This window comes from Equus przewalskii, chromosome 27 (genome assembly GCF_037783145.1).
Source record: "Equus przewalskii isolate Varuska chromosome 27, EquPr2, whole genome shotgun sequence".
In the NCBI taxonomy this organism is placed as follows: Eukaryota; Metazoa; Chordata; class Mammalia; order Perissodactyla; family Equidae; genus Equus; species Equus przewalskii.
The window spans coordinates 35,603,384-35,623,422 of NC_091857.1; the positions used below are offsets into that span (position 1 = coordinate 35,603,384).

The 20,039-nt window shown below is 44.0% G+C and overlaps 1 protein-coding gene across 9 annotated transcripts in view; it reads left to right on the forward strand.

Moving 5' to 3' along the window:
* IGSF5 (immunoglobulin superfamily member 5) overlaps positions 1-15,432 on the forward strand; it is a 119,109-nt gene extending 103,677 nt beyond the window's left edge. For 7 of the 9 annotated variants that reach the window (XM_070597537.1, XM_070597540.1, XM_070597536.1 and 4 more), the window contains 4 exons: positions 3,397-3,421; positions 6,654-6,766; positions 8,016-8,089; positions 14,611-15,432. In XM_070597537.1, the coding sequence (XP_070453638.1) occupies positions 3,397-3,421; positions 6,654-6,766; positions 8,016-8,089; positions 14,611-14,706 (308 nt within the window). In that variant the 3' untranslated portion in view covers positions 14,707-15,432. The remainder of the gene's footprint in view (positions 1-3,396; positions 3,422-6,653; positions 6,767-8,015; positions 8,090-14,610) is intronic. The other 2 variants (XM_008538139.2, XM_070597543.1) reach the window with 1 other exon arrangement.
* The last annotated feature ends 4,607 nt before the right edge of the window (positions 15,433-20,039 follow it).

Consider the following 20,039-nt stretch of genomic DNA (forward strand, 5'->3'; position numbering starts at 1 on the left):
AACGCCTATTGACTCAGATTTGATGGGAATTTGTTTTTGCCTGGGAGTTACTCTATATGGCACAGATGGATTACTCAAATAAAATACACCAAATTTTAAGTGAAAATTATTGGATAACTTAAATTTTAATTCAGAAGTGACCAGGATTGTTCAGTGTCTTCAGATGATTATTTTCAACATTAGCTATTGTGGCATAGCTGGAGAACATTCTGGTTATTCGGATTTCTGCTTCTCTTAGGGTTTTCGCTGTTCCACAACAGCCTAGTGAGGTTTGTGACATTGGTGGCCCATGTAGGATGTGCAGAAGGGTGATTCTCTGATTCTTAGCTTCCTCATTTACAAAATGGGAATAAGTCCTACCCTGTAGATTGGTTGTGAGAATTAAATAAATTAATGTATGAAATAGTTCTGTGATCCATTCTAGGTTTTATCCTTTATTTAACTTTGAGATGAAAATCTCACATGAGAGCAAGTTATTTTTGTTCTCCTGGTTTGTAACAGGTCCAGGTAAGTGCTTTGAACAGGGCCTGTGACAACCCACTGACACCAGTCTCCACCAGGTGTAATTCACAATGGGCACTTCACCTTGCCATAAATGTAAAGGATCCGAGTCCTAATGATATTTTTCATGGAAACAGAACAAAGAATCCTAAAATTTATATGGAACAACAAAAGACTCCAAATAGCCAAAGGATTCCTGAGAAAAAAGAACAAAGCTGGAGGTATCACACTCCCTGATTTCAAGATATACAACAAAGCTATAGTAACCAAAACAGCATGGTACTGGCACAAAAACAGACACACAGATCAATGGAACAGAATCGAGAGCCCAGAAATGAACCCACACATCTATGGACAGCTAATATTCGACAAGGGAGCCAGAACACACGATGGAAAATGAAAAGTCTCTTTCAATAAATGGTGTTGGGAATACTGGACAGCCACATGCAAAAGAATGAAAGTGGGCCATTGTCTTACACCACATGCGAAAATTAACTCAAAATGGATTACAGACTTGAATGTAAGACCTGAAACCATAAAACTTCTACAAGAGAACAGAGGCAGTACACTCTTTGACATCGGTCTTAGCAGCATCTTTTTCAATATCATGTCTCACAGGCAAGGGAAACAAAGGGAAAAATAAACAAATGAGACTACATCAAACTAAAAGGTCTGTACAGCAAAGGAAACCACCAACTGAATGAAAGGACAACCTAACAATAGGCAGAAGGTATTTGCAAACCACATATCAGGTAAGGGCTTAATATTCAAAAGATGTAAAGGACTCTATACAACTCAACAATAAAGAAACAAGCAACCCAATTAAAAAATGGGCAAAGGATCTGGACAGACATTTTTCCAAAGAAGATATACAGATGGCCAACAGGCACATGAAAAGATGTTCAACATCACTAATTATCAGGGAAATGCAAATCAAAACTACAAGGAGATATCACCTCACACCCATCAGAATGGCTATAACTAATGAGACAAGAAATAACGAATGTTGGAGAGGATGCACAGAAAAGGAAACTCTCATCCACTGCTGGTGGGAGTGCAAACTGGTGCAGCCACTACGGAAAACAGCAGGGAGAGTCTTCAAAAAAGTTAAAGATGGGAAATACCATATGATCCAGCTATTCTACTTCTGGTGATTTATCCAAAGAACATGAAAATATGAATGCATAAAGATGCATAAAGATAAATGCAGCTTTATTCACAATAGCTAAGACTTGGAAACAACCTAAGTGCCCATCAATGCATGAATGGATAAAGAAGATGTGGTATATATACACAATGTAATACTACTGAGCTATAAAAAAAGATGAAATCTTGCCATTTGCAGCTACATGGTTGGACCTTGAAGGTATTATGCTAAGGGAAGTAAGTCAGATGGAGAAAGTCAAATCCTGTATGATTTCATTCATAAGTATATGATAAAAACAACAACAACAGCAAACAAACACATAGAGACGGAGAACAGATTGGTGGGTACCAGAGGGGAAAGTGTGGGGGAGGGTGAAAGGGATAAAGGGGCACATGGGTAAGGTGATGGGTGGTGACTAGCCTTTTGGTGGTGAACACGATGCTTCTATACAGAAGTTGAAATATAATGCTGCACACCTAAAATTTGTATAATGTCATAAACCAATGTGACAATAAAAAAAATCAATGAAAAAAAAAGGGATGCAGTGAAATCTTTGATTTCCCCATGATAATTATTTCCATGCTTAAAAATATTAAACATTAAGTTTTTTTAAAAGCATTTTCTGGCATTCTGCTTTGCTGGCGCCTGGAGAATTCTCGGTGCTCCAACTGGTTAACTGGGGATTGACTAAGGGCATCTGAGGACCCCACTCAGCGGGGCCTGGAGGAGTTGCGATCACAGCTTCTGCAGCAGAGGGACCCAGAGGCCGTCTCCTGCAGCCCGGCCCTTATGGGAATACTAGCGACATCTCCCTCTTATCAGAAGGGGACCAGACAATATCTCTCCTTCAATTCAAATAAGATTGCCCAAGGTTCCCTCTGGAGTGTGAGTCAGCAGATGTTATTACAACTGAAAATAAGTGATAACATCATCTAAAAAATAAGGAAAATGGATATTTTTTGGATTCCAATAAAGCTTTATGAATAGACGACCCAACAGGAAGGCAAAGTTACAAAGAACACTGACTTCTGAGACACATGGTGGGGGACGGGTGTGTGGCTCTGTTAGTCCCTATTTTCAAATTCCACATTTCCTCTAGTCCAAGAATCCATTGAGTAAAAACGTTAGCAATTTAATGACAGCTTTTGGGGGTGGACGCAACTGTATAGATTGGTACCATTGATACATAGTGATTGAAAATGTATCTTAGAATTAAAGAACCATAGTGCTTCAGCAGTAGAATTCTTTATCTGTTAAAAATATGGTTCTGTTTGTGTAACAATGTCTAGTCTGTTAAAAATATAGCAACACTAGTGTAACGCTTACCTCTTGGGTTGTTGTAATGATTAAATGAAATAATACTGCACAGTGCTGGCCGGGTGCTGTCGCAGGGTAAGTACTGAGTGAATGTCAGCGAAGACTGGGGATGCAGAGCACCTCTTGGTGGTGAATGGAGTATTTATAATTTAGCTAATCAAATGCAATGCTAGTAAGTGCTTATTAGGGGCCTACCATATTTCAGGTACCTAGGGCTTATTTATATCTATGATAGTTGATAGTGGATCCTACTTTCCTTATGCTTGAAAGTCATTTGATAACTGCATGTTGGGGAACTTCATAATACTCAGTGGGTCACAAATATTCAGTAATGTCAGTATTAAAATCAGGGGGTCTATAATAATCTATGAGATTTTTGCTTTCAGAATAACTATCTTGATTTTGCTAATGTGATTTTTTTTTTTTTGCAGGATCTAGTTATCACAGTGAAGTAAGGTAAGCTTGAAATCACATCAATTTTTCTGAAAACAAAAATAAATAAACAAACTCCCTCCCCGCTCCCAACCTGTGGGACTTTAGGATTACGTTACTCAGAATTAGGTACTGCAAGTGGATCACTGTGAAAAACACGTATGCCAGTCACAGACTCACAGGACAGCATTAATTGTGGAACAGAGTAGGTGGGCTATTACTGCAGACCACTCACTTAAGAAAATGGAGCAGATTTTCTACTTGGTGTCTGGCATTTGCATCTCTTTCCACAAGAGGACACTCTGCGCCGTGACTGTTGGCCCTCCTGCTTTGAGTCAAGGCTAGGGACTCAAGCACATTTTCAAGGACGTGAAAGAACCAGGCAGAGGTCCTGCTGGAATTTCTGGGGTGGCGGTGGACAGTGAGGAGAGCTGGATGGCTTGAGGCACATGAAATGACCAGGCAGACAAATTAGTAGTTTTCACTGCTTGTACCACTGATGGGGGAGGGGACAGAAAAATTCCTGCCATCCCCACAACTGTCCAGAAGTAGCTGCAAGCACTTTTAAGGTAACTCTGTCAGGGACTTACAATAATACCATAACCAGTTTAAACGTCTGCAATGTTTCCATAATCATGAGTGCTCTAAGAGCAGGGGTTTTTAGACAGCAGTGGTTTTGTTGGGGGTGTTATAACAAAACCACATGGAGTTTTCAGTATTTTATTTGATACTTTTAATTTTTGAAATGCTGGGCTTTTAAAATATCTTTCGGCTACATGTGGTGAATGAAGACGTGTGTAATCATCGCATGACGGATACGGTCCTTTCTTCCTCCGACCTGGTTGGGCACTCCCTGGTGATAACTTGGTTTTGAGAGTGGTGGCCGTGCTCTCCCTGAGGACACCACAGAGCAGGAATCTGAAAATGCATCTCCTCGGGGGCCTGACGGGAGGCGAGAGGAGGGGAAGGAGAGCTGAGCCTGGTCACGACGCCAGCATCTCTCTTGATTGCTGTCACTGGCAGGATGGCATTCTGCATTCTTCTGTTCAGCATTGACGACAGTGTAACAGCTTGCATTTCCCTTCTCTGGGATCTTAGGTGATTTCAAAACACAGCACAGTGATCAACAGCTACTCAGGGCAACGGGGGAGAATAATAATAACAAGGGCAGCAATAATAATCATGACAATGGTAGCAACAATGACAGCTGGCATATGCTGAGTGCTTAATATGTGTGCCAGGGGCTGTTGTGCACCTGGGAGGGTTGTTCTCTCACTTCATCCTCACCGTGATGTCTTGGGTTTGTAGAGGAGGAAACTGCAGGGCACAGAGATGTTAGATCAGGAGCTCAGCTTGTCCGTCTAGAGAGTGGGCAGGCCAGAAGGTGACCCAGGCAGTCCTGCTCAGGGCCTGTGCTCTTGTCCACATGCAGCTCTCACACTTAGGCCCGGGGAGGAAAGACGGAGTGACTCACTGGGACTCCCGTATCCCACTTGCTTCTCCTCCCACTGAGCCGACCGTGCTGACTCCAGCTGCCCACAGAATTCTGCATTGGAAGAACATATATACTTTTCCCTGTAGAATCAGTGCATGTTTATTATAGAAAAGATTAAAAATAAAGATAGGTAAACCAAATGGTTTTAAAATCACCCATAATTCTATTGTCCAGAAGTAATCATTGTCATCTGAGTATGTGTATACTTACCCACATGTGTTCACATAGATGCACATAGATACACACTCACATGCGTTTTGTGAAATTTGCAACATAATAAACATTGTTCTATAGCTTGTTCTTCTCTCTTGACGCTATTCCGAAGGTTGTTTCTGTTAACAAATACTTGCCCACAACACTTTTATTTCATTTGCTTCATAAAGTATCTTATTGAAGTGTGACATAAATACAGAAAAGTACACGATATGAAGGTGAGTTTGAACAGTTTTCACAAAACATATGTATCTGGGCCTCGACGGCCGATGTGCAGAGTTGGAACACCCCCAGCACCCCAAACCCTCCTCAGGCCTCCGTCAAATCATTGCCTTCCCCTGCCTCAAAGGTCATGTTTTCTGACGTCTGTCTGCAGAGCCCCAGAGAACAGATTCATGTAAACTTGACATAAATGGAGTCATATTGTGTGCACTCACTCACATCTGCCTTCTTGAGCTTCACGCTGTGAGACTGATCCACGTTGCTGAATGTCAATGTAGATTGTTTATTATTATATAAGACTATGTTCTGGGCATGTATGCAATTTATTTTTCCATTTTTCTTTCAGTGGGCATTTGGATAGTTTTCAGGTTGGGGCCATTATGAATATTACTGCACTAAGCATTCTTGTGGGTGTCTTTTGGTGACATATACCCATGCACTCCTTCCTGTCTTGTATTCCATTTCGTATATATCTACTGTGAAAGCTGGGTCAGAGGAGAGGTATATGTTCAGCTTTAGATGATACTGCCACACAGTTTCCCAAAGTAGGTGTACCAGCAGGTGTATGCTTCCACGAGCAGTGCATGAGAGTTCTCATCTATAATAATTTTTATAGGTGAGATGTATCATCATTTATTTTACTAGTCCTCTATGGTTCGGCGCCTGGATTGTTTGCAGTTTTTGCTGTTATAAATACCTCATGAATGAACATTCTTTCAAGTAAATCTTTGCACATATCCTTGATTATTTCCCTATAATAAAATCTTAGTGGTCAAGAATAAATATTTTTAAATCTTTTGATATTCAATGCCAAACTTCCTTACCCTACACCAATTTTTGTTTTATTTCAGAGGTTGGGCATACTTTTTCTATAAAAGCCCAAATAGTAGATATTTTCGGTTTTGTGGACCACATGCTATCTGTTACAACTACTCAACTTTGCTGCTGTATCATGAAAGCAGCCATAGACAATATGGAAGCAGACAGATGTGGCTGTGTTCCAATAAAACTTTATTTACAAAAACAAGTGGTGGGCCGGATTTGGCCTGTGGGTCATAGTTTGCCAACCCTGCTTTATTGGTAACTGGTTTCTGAGAGTTTGAGTTCCATGGGCCTATCATGATGAAGTTGCCTGTCTCCCCATAATGGGAGTGTGTGAGCATGCAGGCTGTCTACGCAGCTGTGCTCAGAGTTGTGAGTGTCCATCCTGATGCTCTCCACTCCCCACAGGCCAGCGACTGAGCTTTGGCCTTGTGGTAAGTTCAACATGTGAACCCAGCATCCATGGCCAATTAACGTCTGGCTTTTAAAATTGTCTAATTCTAGGAAATCTGCAACTGTAAAGACAAACAAAGAAACTCTTCAGACAAAGTTAAAAAGTGGAAATGAAAACCATGGATACAGTTCTGATGAACCAAGGACTACGAGTGAGTGGACAGGTGGGGCAGGGGAAAGACCTGGAAAGGAGAGTATCCAGAGAGGGGCTGGCCAATCCAACAGCAGCGTCACAAGGCAGATGACTTAGCCACGAGTGGTCATTATTTTTCGGGTAATTTTTAGAAGAAGGAGAAACTCCAGAAATATTCTAGCAGTAGATTAACAGTAAAAATCCACATAATTGTCTAAAGTTTAAAATACAGTGAGGTGGACATCTAAGAGTTTTAAAAAATAAAGTTCTGAGTTTTTTTTTTTCAGGCTTTCTAGTTCTTTCAAAGCTTCTGCCTTAAAGTGTGTGAAGAGGCATTTTAGTATGTTGAGGGTAGCTTACCCCAAACTTCAATTAAAACTGATGCTCAGCAGGAAATCTGTTCTTATTCTACTTTAAAGGGTGTTGGAGAATGTTGAAAGACTAAGCTCAATTTTGAACAGCCTTTTGTAGCCCCTAAATGTCTTGCTTTTAGAGGATGCAGTCATCACGGGCGAGCATCTCTGAAGGCACTCACACTAGGAAGAGGCAGGAGCAGGATTTGAACCGAGATCCTTTGTAGGGCGGATCAGAGAGGAAGGCTGTGCAAATTACTCCTTAGCAGTGGGGGAGGGAGACCCGGCTAACCGGCAAAATAAATCCCACAAAAGATTTTTGATTAATCAACTCCTCCTGAGAGGCCTGGACAACTGATTTTCACTAAGATTGTGATTGTATTCTCCCCTGCCCCATTCTTCCCATTTTATTATGGATGTCTTCAATGTACGTCCAATCTGTGTGCTTCAGATTTAAAAAAATTCCACAAAGCATTGGTTGTTTCCTTGAATGATCTGATCACAGCTTCTTGCAAAATTTCCTGTGAGTGAATATTTTATTCATTAGGATTTTGAGCAATTAATCCCATAGCTTGACCAAAATCATGGCCCAAGCCAAACCTTGCTGCCTTGTTTTTCCCCCACTGGCCCTGTGTTTGTTTTCCCAGATCAGCCATGAAAGCTAGGAATTCATCCTTGTCTCTGGATGAGACTATCGTGTCAGGCAAGGAATTGATTTTGAGTCTGTTTGCATATTTTTATTTCATCAGAAAGTTCTAAAGATATGCAACTTCAAGGGAACTTTAAAAAATGTCTGTTTATGGTTAAGGATTATTTCATACCAGGGGTACCACACAAAAGCAAAGGGATTTCTTTATAAACAGAATTGTTCAAATATGAAGTTTGGGTTTTGACACTTCTTGCTCTAAAATCATTCTTCTGTTGCAGAGAGTGCTTCTGTCCCTCCAAGGTCCTCTGAACCCAGTGTTCCAGAACACCGCAGCAGTAGGCAACCTTATCAGGTGATTTAGACCATTTTTCCTCTTTTTGGACTTTTTCTGCCATTTAGAAACTGTTGCATTGTCATCAGTGCTTATAAAACAGTGCTTTTTTTTTTAATGTTCATGATGGAAGCACGTGACCTTTGCTCACCTCCACGTCAACCGCTCAGCTTGGGGGGAACGGGGCAGGGACATGTGGTATCTCTTGCCCTTTGTAGCTAGTTTTGGGGGGAAAGATGAGACGTTTACCTGGGGCCTTGTAGATCTTGATTCATCGGTTAGACGTCTACATAGAGATGTTGAGTGTGCAGCTGGATGTACAAGTCTGGAGTCCAAGGAGAGGCATGAGTTGTAGATGTTGTCAGTTGTTGGCCAAATTTTGATGGGCACTGTCCTTCCAAAGGGCATTAACTCAAAGAAAAGAGCCGATTAGGAGCCATGAGGACACAGTATGTTAATTTTCTGATACAGAGTCAGCGTTGGTTTTCATACATAAATGAATTAGAGTTTACATGCAGAAAACACGATTCTTTAGATGCAAAGTCATATTATGCAAAAAATATATAACGGGCACCATTTTCTGACCTGCATAATTGCAATTTCAAAGGAGAAGTACTTCGATGCGGTTCTGCAATAGTGTCCGCGATAAGTACGGATGGTCTCCACTGGCAGCCTTTGGAAACGCCAAGTCACAGATTGCATTTCTGACACCACGCTGGGTCAGACGGTCTTGGCTTTGTTCTGCCTGGGAGTCGCTATTAGCATGATGGACGTGCTGCTCCGGAGAGCGTGCCTTCGCAGCCCCATCACTCTTGTTGGCATAGATATTCACTTGAGTTTCCAGGCAGCTCCAGGCTGTAATATTCCCCCATGCAGTTGGGATTCAGCTCAACACATACCTCTTCCTGGTGATGTGTGCCTCCCAGGTCTTTGGGGGATGGGGAGCTTTGATGGATGCTCAACCGTGTATCATTGAGAGGACCTAAGTGATGCTGTTAGTGCAACCCAGGTAGCCAGGCAGGCAGACAGATAAGGGTCTGCGGCACAAAAGAAGATGGGCCTGAGTGACAAATGGTGAGCTCCTGCTACCAGTTCAAGCTGCTTTCCTCAGGCTGGGTGTCAGGAAAATGAAGAGGTAAACGTCTACCCATCAACGCTGCTCTTTTGCTATGCGTATCTTTTAATGCATTTAATCTGGCACTGGGAGGGATGGCTGTAGAGATGCAATAGGTTCCCTTTTGAAAGTCTGGCCTCTTAACTAAGAGGTGGGGGTGAAAGGGAGTAATTGCTGGGCTGGGAAGGATGTTTCTTGTCTGGAACCCCCATGACTAGACCTGAGTGGGGGCCACAGGCTAATGAAGGGTCCTTGCCCACTCAGCGCCAAACATGGTCACCCCAAGAACACATTTAAGCCAACCATTATTTCTGTGGCCTTTCTGTGGTTACCTTTTTCTGTTGCGTGTCTTTCCATTAGACAAGCCACAATGATCAGGTCTGGGGTGGGGTGATGGAGCAGGTGGGGAGGAGATTCAGAAGGGGGTCATGTCAGATGATTGCCCTGGAAGAATCAACGAGGGAAAAGGGGAAGTCTCAGTGCGTTTGGACACAGGAATGGAGAATGACATTTCAGAGCTGGGAGTGGATGCTTCTGAAAGCTTCAAGTGTTGTTTTGAAAGTACATAGGGAGAGAAATTTAAGAACTGTCTGCTACTTAAACATGCAACCAGCTAAATAATCTATTGGTGGAAATTGGCCATCGCGGTGCTGAGTCCTGGGGCTGGTCACACACACCTGTGTTTCCTAAAGTGTTTGTAAGGCTCCCAGGAGAGCAGTGCATCAGGGTCCTTAAGAAACAAATCAGGATGCCAGGAAAGATGCTTTTGCCTGGGCTAAAAACTGGTGAGGGTTTATTCAATAGCAGGATTTTTCTACTTAGAGTGGAGGAACTTAGAACAAGCACAGTTCTGAAGAGGTCCATCTTTGATCATTAACCGAAGGGTGCCTTTGCAGGTACCAGCCAAGGCACTGTTTCCAGGATGCCCTTTTGGAGAACCTGGACACAAGCTGTGCTTCCCATGAGGCAAAGGAAGGAGGGAGCAAGATGGGCTGCAGCGGAAAGGGCCAGGCCTAGGAGCATGATGGCTCCCTTCTGTGTCCTTGGCCCCAAGAGGATGCAGTCCTACATGCGGTCAACTGGCCACTTGAGAGCTGCCAGGTGGCTGAGCCAGAGCTTGTGGAATCAGGTCAAGGCAACTCTTAGCACACAGCTTCCTTTTAGAACTCCCCAAGGCCAGGCCTGCAGCCTTGCCTGGCCTATGTGGCCGTGTTCCTGCTGTGCAGGCCGTGAGGACCTTCCTCAGAACTCGTTAGGCCACGGTGCAAGGGCAACGCAATCCGTGCTTTCTTTTTTCATAAACTTTCTCCATTCTGCGTTGAGCCTTGCTCCCTAAAGGGCCCAGGAGAGGCAGCTGAGAGCTATTCAGAGCCCCTTCATTTGTCCTTTCATCCTGGCCTCCTCTCCACGTGCCTCACTGTGACTCCAATTTGTCACAGAGCCACCTGTGCTGCTGTGAGGTGTTTCCACCGCTGGCCCAGTGGGACTCCTCCCGGAAAGCTGGCTTGTTAGAGTTCAGGGTTGTTGACTACAGATTACACTATTTTGCAGAGAATCTGCACTGGGCTTCGGTCCTGAAAAGCCTGTAGATTAAGCTGAGAGAGCTCAAGCTATGAGGCAGCCTCCAGCAACAGCACTTCCCAATCCCCATCGCTGTGGGCCGGGTGGGTCAGAAGCATGTCCTGTCTGTGGAGACACAGCCTGTATGGCAGCAATGGAAGCTTCTGCTCTGTGGTAATAGGTCTCAGAGCAGGGCCATCTTGGTTTTGTCAACAGGGCAGCAACTGTTGAGTCCCTGTGTTTGTACTTTCCCCATGCTGGCCTTCTCATCCGCTCAACCTGGTGGCCTTATTTGCCCTCAGCATTTTCAGAAGATCCAACGGATGACCATTGACTATGCACAGTCTAGCACAGCATTCCTAGGCGCTCATTAAATGCTCAGTGTTACGTTGTCACAGCAAGGTGATACAAGGAGCCTGTATGCATGTAGACACAGTTCCTTTGCTGATAATCACAATCCAATCATGACAAGAAATATTATCAAACTGGTATACGTGAGTCTGCAACATGAAAATAACAGTTTCTTTTGGGTTCTTGAAAAAAGGTAAATAATTCCATGTCAAGTTGCCGTTTCCCTCCTTTATGGTCTTGGGCACTTTGGTTTCCTTCAAGGGTCTCCTTGATCCAAGACAGGGGAGGTCTGAAGGGCCAGAGGCTGCACACGGGAATCATCGAGGTGGCCTTGTGATGCCAAGATTCCTGGTCTCCACCTATTGACCTCCTGGCTCAGGAGGCAGCCTGAGCACCTCGGTGTTTTAGACAACTGGAGGTGGTTCTGACACACAACTGGGTTCAAGGGTTATTGGCTATCTCATAGCAAGACAGAAAAGGGGGTTGCTGGAAGGGCGAGTGGGACGTTGCCAAAGATCACCTTGCCTACTTTGAAATTTCACACCACCCAATAATTATGATTTGCTCAGAGTCCAAAGGCATTCATGATACCTGTGCTAACTACACTGGGGAGGAGAGGGAGCTCCTCCCAGGGGGTGATGGTGCCTGGGCTCTTGCTGGAATCATGTGGCCTCCCCTACAAGTAGAGGAGAGTGCTGCAGACACCGAGCCTTGGAGCATGTGACCACAGCCAGCTCAGGGCTGAGCACAGGCTCTGAGGAGCAGGCAGCGTTTCTGGGTTCCTCTCACCCTCGCCTTCAATGCCACGACTTCCAGTCCCACTCAGGGTTCTACACATCTGTGTCTACACCTCCAGGCTGTAGTGAGCTCTATACGCCATGTCTTCATCGTGCATCACCAAGCATGAATTTAATTACATCTCACACTCAATAGTTACTAACACAGGAAGCTGGAATTTTGATACTTTTAGGAAGGAATAGAAAATGGCCTTTGCCTCTGCAGCAGCCCCCCATAACTCTTGCTCCTTCCACATCCTTTCAGTTAAGGTCCAAAATGCCAGAGGCCCCCACTGCCATGGGGAAGATCAAGATGAGATGTCATGGGGAAGCTCTTTTTTCAAATCTCTAATTATCTCCTGATGCCTTCAGTGCTGACAGTTCTTAGAAAACTTCAGAAGGCGTGAGGGCTCGTCTCAGGGATGGTGTCATCAGGCACAGGCTGTGTGCTGGAGGTTTGCCCCACAGAAGGCCAGCCACTGTGGGCAGAAGCTACAAGGGGGCCGATGGCTGACGCAGGTCAGGTCCGTTGGGTGATGCTAGGTTAGAGACCATGAGAAGAGGTGCCTACTGGCTGCCTGGAGCCCGCTCCCTTGCTCATCCCCACCTCTCAGCCCACTCTCTGCTGGGGTCTTACCTGAACTTCGAACTCTTCACTAGAGGCTGAGAGATGGGGCAATCCTTGTTCCCGCCACCAGCTGGCAGAAATGGGGATGTGTTTCCTGTATCCCAGCTCCCAAAGAAAGCCTGATGCACGTGGAGATGCATCTAGCACCTACAAATGTGAATATCTTGGGACCCTGCTGGTTTAGCAGTCCTTAGCTCGTTACAGCGGTAGACCAGAAGCTCTCCAGGTGCTTGTTAAAATGCCAACTCTTGAGCCTCTTCTAGACTTTCTGGATCATAATCTCTGGGAGATAGGGCCAAAGAATGGATATCTTTGCTGTGCTCCGCAGATGATCTGCTTTGAAGAAAACGTTTTTGTGGCCCAGTGTGAAAACATCACAGACGAGAATAGTTGTTTCCAAGGGAAAATCGTCTCTGACAGAAAGTTCTAGGGGCTTTCTTAAAACCGTGCATTTAGAATGGCTTGTATTGCGTGGCCCCACAACACTGAGAAGAGTTTGAGATGCTTGTGAGGGGCAGTGATGAATGTCAAATGGAAGAATCTTGAGTCTGAGATGCTCCACAATGCAAGTGGCACCATAGTTGAGGAAGACTTTTTTACACCTCTGGAGTTTTAGATGGGTCTTAAGGCACACCGCATTCCATATGAAGGAAAGAAATGGTATGTCAGGCTGTGGAGACCCCAGATCATGTATTGAATTGTAGGAAGGATCAGAAGGAGGAAATAGAGACTGATTTTCAAGTCTGACGTATACCAAAACATGACACTTTTCTTCTCTGGTTATTTCTATTCTGGATGAATCAACAGTTAGGATATATCACACTGACGTTATTTTCCAGACAAGGGTTTCTGTTGATGAAATACAGTTAACTCGGGTGTAACTGCCTGTGAAACATATTAGGACAAAACCAATAAGTAAAATTAGAGATTTTTAGTAAAAATTGCAATCGGTTAATGAGACAGGCAAGTGTCTTTTATTTTTACACAAAGCTGCAGGGTTTGCAAATATTTTGCATCTTGATGAATATTTAAAACAAAGATCCCTCCTTTTCCTCTCTTCTTTCCAGGCCTGGACTCACTGTCAGTCAATTTTTCTGGTTATTTTAGGCAACTCTCTCTTTCCTCCTGAGTCTGTCAGTTTTGGGGGGTGAGCAGATGAACAACTCAAAACCTGGATCAAGACTTCCCCACTAATTGCTCCCCTATTGAGATCAGCAGAAATAAACTCCTGATAAATTTAGAAAATAGCAATGCCTTTGTGTAACCCAACAATGACAACAAAAAGCAAAAACAAGACCCAAAATGTCAGGTATAGCCCCAGCAGAAGCACAATTCGTAAAGCACGTTGCTGAGGTAGCCCCGTCAGCTCTCCAGTTCTCCCGGTGTGATGGGGAGTCAACAAGCCGAGACCACGAGCCAGAGAGTTTCTATCCTCAAGACTCACTGCCATTCCATTGGAATGTAAATAATTTATGGTGCCTGGTTGCATTATTTAAGATGTTAAATGCAGCTACCATGCCCTGGAACCTGAGCTGGCATTCTCAGGACTGGCAGGGAAACATGTATATATTTAAGCAGGGCAATACTCTGACACAGGCATTGGCCTGTCTGGAGGAGTAAGCGGTTTGCTTGGGAGGACATTTCAGAACGAGAGTGGCAAAGACTCCTTGCCTCCCTGATGGGAGCCAGCAACATGCATGGTCCGAGGATACCAATAGGTGATCTACATGGAGTCAGTTCTAAATTTTGCCCCTTTCTTTTAGCAGGAATGTGTGTTATTTAAAGAAGGTTAGAAATATTTTCTACTTTCATACAAAAGCTAGAATTTCCGTAAGATAATTGAAAAACAAACCAGTGAATCCTTGTAGTAATTTGCCTTCATGCAAACAACCATTGGATTCTTTGAAGCGGATGGTTCTTTAGGCCCTGAACTTGCAAACTTCCAGAGTGTGTGTTAGTGAAAATAGTGAAATAAAGGCAGGGCCTGCATCAACATCTTTATTCTTTTCTGCACCCTCCCTTTATCTTATCTGAGGAGTGGAGCTTCCTTCTCAAGTGGGTCTTTTACATGGATCTCAACCCACTAAATCGATCTCTTTCCCTTTGTTACCAGGGACCTGATGACCATCAACAGGGCCCAACAAGTCGTCCACAGGTTTCCTTTATCATGGCCAGCCCTCGGAAGGTCAGGAATGTGACTTTGGTATAGGACAGATGCCCCTTGGGCTCCATGTCGCCCTTGGCTGACAACCTCCATCACGACCAAGTCATCCTTCTTCTCTGTCCCGATGCCGTGCTCCCGCTTCACCAGCACCACTTGGAAGAAGTGATATTGGGATCCTCAGAACGATGTTTTATAGTGAGAGAAGGAATCTATTTTCCCAGCTTCCAGAGGAGAATTTGACTTTTAAAATGTTTCAAGATTTCAGTGAATTCCACAAAGCGACTCAGTAAAAGCTGCCCATTCGTCATGATAATGTTCCTCATCATTCAACACTCCGGCTTCTAATCCAATAAATGGTAGATAAGTCTGTAACCAACCAGGACTTTTAAAATGTCTTTATTATCTTAAATCATATGAAGATGATATTTATGTATGTTTAATATGTGGGCATTATTGCATATTGTCAGTGGAAAAAGAGGATAAAAATTAGGATCAATCAGACGTCTAAAATTGCCTGGAAAATCAGAACTCATAGGTTAAAAATACGATTAAATCCCACAGTTGATGTATACCTTGCAAAATATCTCATTATTGGATATTCACATGAAGTTATTCCTTTTTTTCTGTTCCCTTGTCAGTCTTGCTCTCATGTCCTCAAATGAGTTAGATGTGGATCATGCTTTGGAGGGGACCGCCCTCACACAGCACAAACGCCGTGAAAAACTGGAGATGGGTAATGTGTTCTTTAATAAATAAAAGAGAAAACACCAAGACACTTGTATTGCCTTTTTTTTTAACTCTTTACTGTTCAGACGGTAGTTTAAAGAATCACAGTGTTTAGAAATCAAACATTGTCCAAGAAGCAAAACAGGAGACTTCCACAAAAAAAAAAAGTTTTTTCTCATGGAGATATTCTCAGTGTGTTTCACTGCCCACCCCATCGCTCCATATTAACCTAGAGGCATGGCTATTCTTTGGCTGAGCTCTGAGCTGGTTAGAATAGATTTATACGATGGTTAGTAATTAGCAACTGCTCTGAGCTCCCCATGCCCAACCATGCTATTGCCAAAGTAGAATTTGACTTTCAAAATGTTAAGAATTTAGTGAATTCCTTAAAGTTGCTAGGTAGAAGATGCAAATTCATTGTGACGATGTTTCTCATCACTCAGCACTCCTGCTTGCTAATCCAGTAAATGGGAGATAAGTCTATAGACTACCATGATTTATAAAATATTTTTATGATCTTAAATCACGTTCAGTTCTTACCCTGAACCCCCTCCTATGAATCAACAACTAACAAGGGGTATTTGCTGGCAGAGCTTGGGGCCTGGGCAGGTTTCTCTTCTGATTGGCTGACGCCCATATAGCATTTCTATTCTGATTGGTCGATGCCCATCCAATGTCTACTCTGATTGGGTGGTGTTCGTGCCTTACAGCTTGTCATATTCTTTGAATATCACCACTGCTTAGAGGACTCTGAAAAAAAAAAGTCATGTCTTCTAGGGCTGTGCTCCTATTATGAGGGAGTTGGCTGCCTCTTTCCTTTGGAGAAGGACTAAAAATGCAGAATTTCAAAAACCCGTGAATATTGCTATCCAAAGAGTCCTTTATATGCAAAAAATTGCCAATTTGACTATTTAAAAATGAGACTCTTGTTTAGTATAATAACTTCTTTACTCCCTGCCGGTGTGATTCTCTCTCCTGCCACCGTCCTTGCATGAGTACAAGTCAAGGAGAAAAGCAAGAAGGTACGTGAGACCCTTTGGGCAGAGCTGTTCAATGAGTAAACTCCATTCTCCTCACTTAATAGTTTGCTCTCCTTAAACCACCGCAAACCCCAGATCTCCAAACAAGGCAAATGTCATGTCATTGATGCAAACTTTACAGAACCTAGCATTCTGTAGGCGTTTGGTAAATTTTGATACCAGACAGGTCAATATTGAGAAAGACTGTACGTTGAAGTATCATATTTGCCATCTGCCTGCTGTAAGAATCATATTTCTGAGATTATTTTAGGAGCCAGGGGGGTCTCATGAAGAATATACTTGAACTTTAAGTTTTGAACTCTGGAGAACAATGCGAAATGATCGTCATAGAAATTTCGCCAACTTACTATGTGCTTGTTGAATCACCCTTAGAATATTTTTTATTTATCAGACTCTGGCGAATTTCCCTGTGTCATTAATGAACAGGTTCGTACAGTAGCTTATTCTAGGAGTAACTTTTCTCCAAGGGATCCGTGGCCAGGTTTTATTTCACAAGAAGTAGTTAAGTTATTTGAACAGAACTGTCTGGAGCTGCACTGTCAAATACCACGGCCACATGTGGCTATTTCCATGTATACTATTGGAAATTAAATAAAATGCAAACCTCATTTCCTCACTCCCACTAGCCTCTTGTCAAGTACTCACCAGCCACGTGTGGCTAGTGGCTGCTGTGCTGGACAGTGCAGATGACAGCTTGCACTGTTGCAGAAAGTTCTCTTGGACAGTGCTGACCAGGAGCTAGCTAATCGGAAATGACCTTGACGTGTCCACGAGGTCTCTTTTACACAAACACGCAGCCCGTGTTTTCTCTCAGCGTTAGGTCTGTGCACTCGCCAGTTTCTATTTAGGAATCCTGCAAACCCCAAGGCAGCTCTCAACTGAAAATGGCGTTTTGCTGATGTGGTAAATTCACCTCTCTCTTCTGCAATGCAGAGAGCTGAAGCAGGCTCGGGGGGATAAAGGGAGAGGAGTCCCTCACAGCAAAACATCATGGCCAAGGGTGTTTCTCAGAACGATAGATGTGGCTCTCTGCTAATGAATGGCTATGAGGCCACAGATTTCTCTAAACAAATCTCTCTCAAAGCGTTGTGTCATAAAATCCTAGCCAGGGAAACCACATCTGCCCATCGTCGCAGGGGGCTTTCACCTTGGTTACTCTGTCAGGTTCCAAGCCCATGAAGTCAACGATCTTCCATGGTTCACTAAGAGCAGCACTGAAGTGGTAATGTCAATACACTGAAGATAGTTGGAGAGCTCCGACAGAAGCACTTCCTCTGCGCTGTGCTGTCTTGACCTTGGAAAACAGTGAGGAGCCTTACATTTGGGCTGCCAGTTCCTAGGAGTTTGATGACGTAAGAGGTGAACGAGTGCTGCCGAGCATACAGGAGGCGCTGTGTCAACATCTGGACCCGCCGTTTAAGGGCTTTTGGTGTCACTGGGGAAGAACACTCCATCCTGTGTAAAGAGGGCGGATGTTCCTCTCTGAGGAGCAGCTGAGAACTTGGACTTCAGAGAGGAGAGAAGTAGGCGAGAGGCAAGACAGTAAGGAAGGGTTCAGGGGGAAGGAGAATGGAATAGATGGGTGGCCTAGCAGGCCTGGGGCAGGACTAGTGGGCCTGAGGAGCTGTTACCATCCATAGGGATGATGGGGAAGGGAGAGTGGCTAGATCTGTAGGCAGAGGGCCCCCAGCAGTGCTGGGCCTTAGGTAGAGGGACACAGCCAAGCCATGGAAACCCCGCGGGGAGAGAGTCAGGTGAGAAACCCTCCATCCTCTCACTCTCCTGCTCATGTCTCCTGTTGACCAAGCCCGACCGGAGCCAGAGGTCCAGGGAGCCCACTGAAGTCATGGATGTGGAGGGGCAGGCAGAAGCTACCAGCCAGGAGGACCAGGCAACATTTAGGAAACAGAACTCAAGGAATGGGAGTGTGTTTATAAAGTCATGGGGAAAGATGCTTTGCCTCGTTGTGTTCTGCTTTTCCTTTCCTTAAGGATGAATCCATTTACTCAAAGAGGATGCCAGTGGAAAGAAAGGCATTTGGCTGTATTGAACTGAATAGGTCGCATCTTCGGTGCCACATCAGTAGAACAAAGGGATTGGATGGTGGACCTCTAAGTCCCTTGTGGTGCCTAGCTATGTAGAGATGTTCACGCACACACACACACACGCACACACGCACACACACACACACACCAGCCCCATCCTCATCCGACACGGCCCAGCTGTTAGAACCGAGGCTGCTCCATCCGAATGCGTACAGGCATCTCTCATCCCTGCAGCCCTGGGAGGGAGCTGCGTTCGCCTCTCTGCAGATGGTAAATATTTAATTCTCACCTAGCACAGCCTGTAAATCATGCCATGGGCTACGGCCTCTGCTGAGACTCATCTCCAGCATTTATGAAGCTGGCGCTCCAGCCTGACAGCCTGGATCTGGATGAAACGCCGGGTCTGAGGCCGCAGGCTGGGTGCTGAGCTGCAAGCGACCCCATAGTTGTCTTCCCTTTTCTGCTGAGTGAGCCACGTTCTTTCTAAAAATACAGTGAGATGCTTAACCTGGGGACTGTTGAAAAGACTTATGAGATTTATTGCCTAGTCAATGGCTTTGGACTGAGAGATTCATGCCTGGCCTTATGATCGTATTGGGTTGACAAAGCAGAAAATTTATAAGATTCCAGTAAAGTCTATGGGGAAAATGTAGCACAGAATGTATTGATTATATTGCTCTTCAGAAAGCTTAAGAATGGATGATATTTCATAGCATAACTTAATTTGGAAGCAATTGGTAATATTATGTTTCAATATCATGGCTAATAAAGTCTGAGGTAGTTCAAATAATAGGAAATTATTGTCTAAATAAAAAACTAATTTTAAAAATTACAGTTGATCTTGTTTTCTTTTTTTTTTTTCTCAGAAAGTGCAAATTGGACTGGATTAGGTGAGATGCAGTCAGCCCGAAGGCTTGTCATATGGCAGAAGCAGGTGACGGAAAAACGCACCTGTGCCTTCTGCCCTCACAATTGTGTGGCACATATGTGTGTGTGTTTGTGTGTGTGCTGTGCTTGTGTGTGTGGGATGTGTATGTGTGTGTTTGTGTGTGCGTGGATGGGATGTACATATATGTGCATATTTGTGTGTGTGCTTCTGTGTGTCCTGTGCTTGTGTGTGTATGATGTGTATGTGTGTGTTTGTGTGTGTCTGTGTTTGTGTAGATGGTGTGTGTGTGTGTGTGTGTGTATAAAGAACAAGCGAAGGGGAGAGACAATTGTTTCGTGTCTATCGCAGGGGTCAGTAAACACAGCCCATGAGCCACATCCAGCCTGCTGCTTATTTTTACGTGGCCCATGAACTAAGAAGGTTTTTACTTTTTTAAATGGCTGAAAATAAAAATGGAATGCTATTTCATGACATGTGAAATCATATGAAATTCAAATTTCAGTGTCCACAGGTAAAGGTTTGTTGGAACCAAGCCAGTACTTATTTACATTTACGAATTGTCTGTGGCTGCTTCCGCACCACAACGGCAGAGTCGGGCAGTTGGGACAGAGAGCGTATGGCCCACAAAGCCTAAAATCTTTACTGTCTGGCCTTTTGTGGAAAAAGTGTGCCAACCCC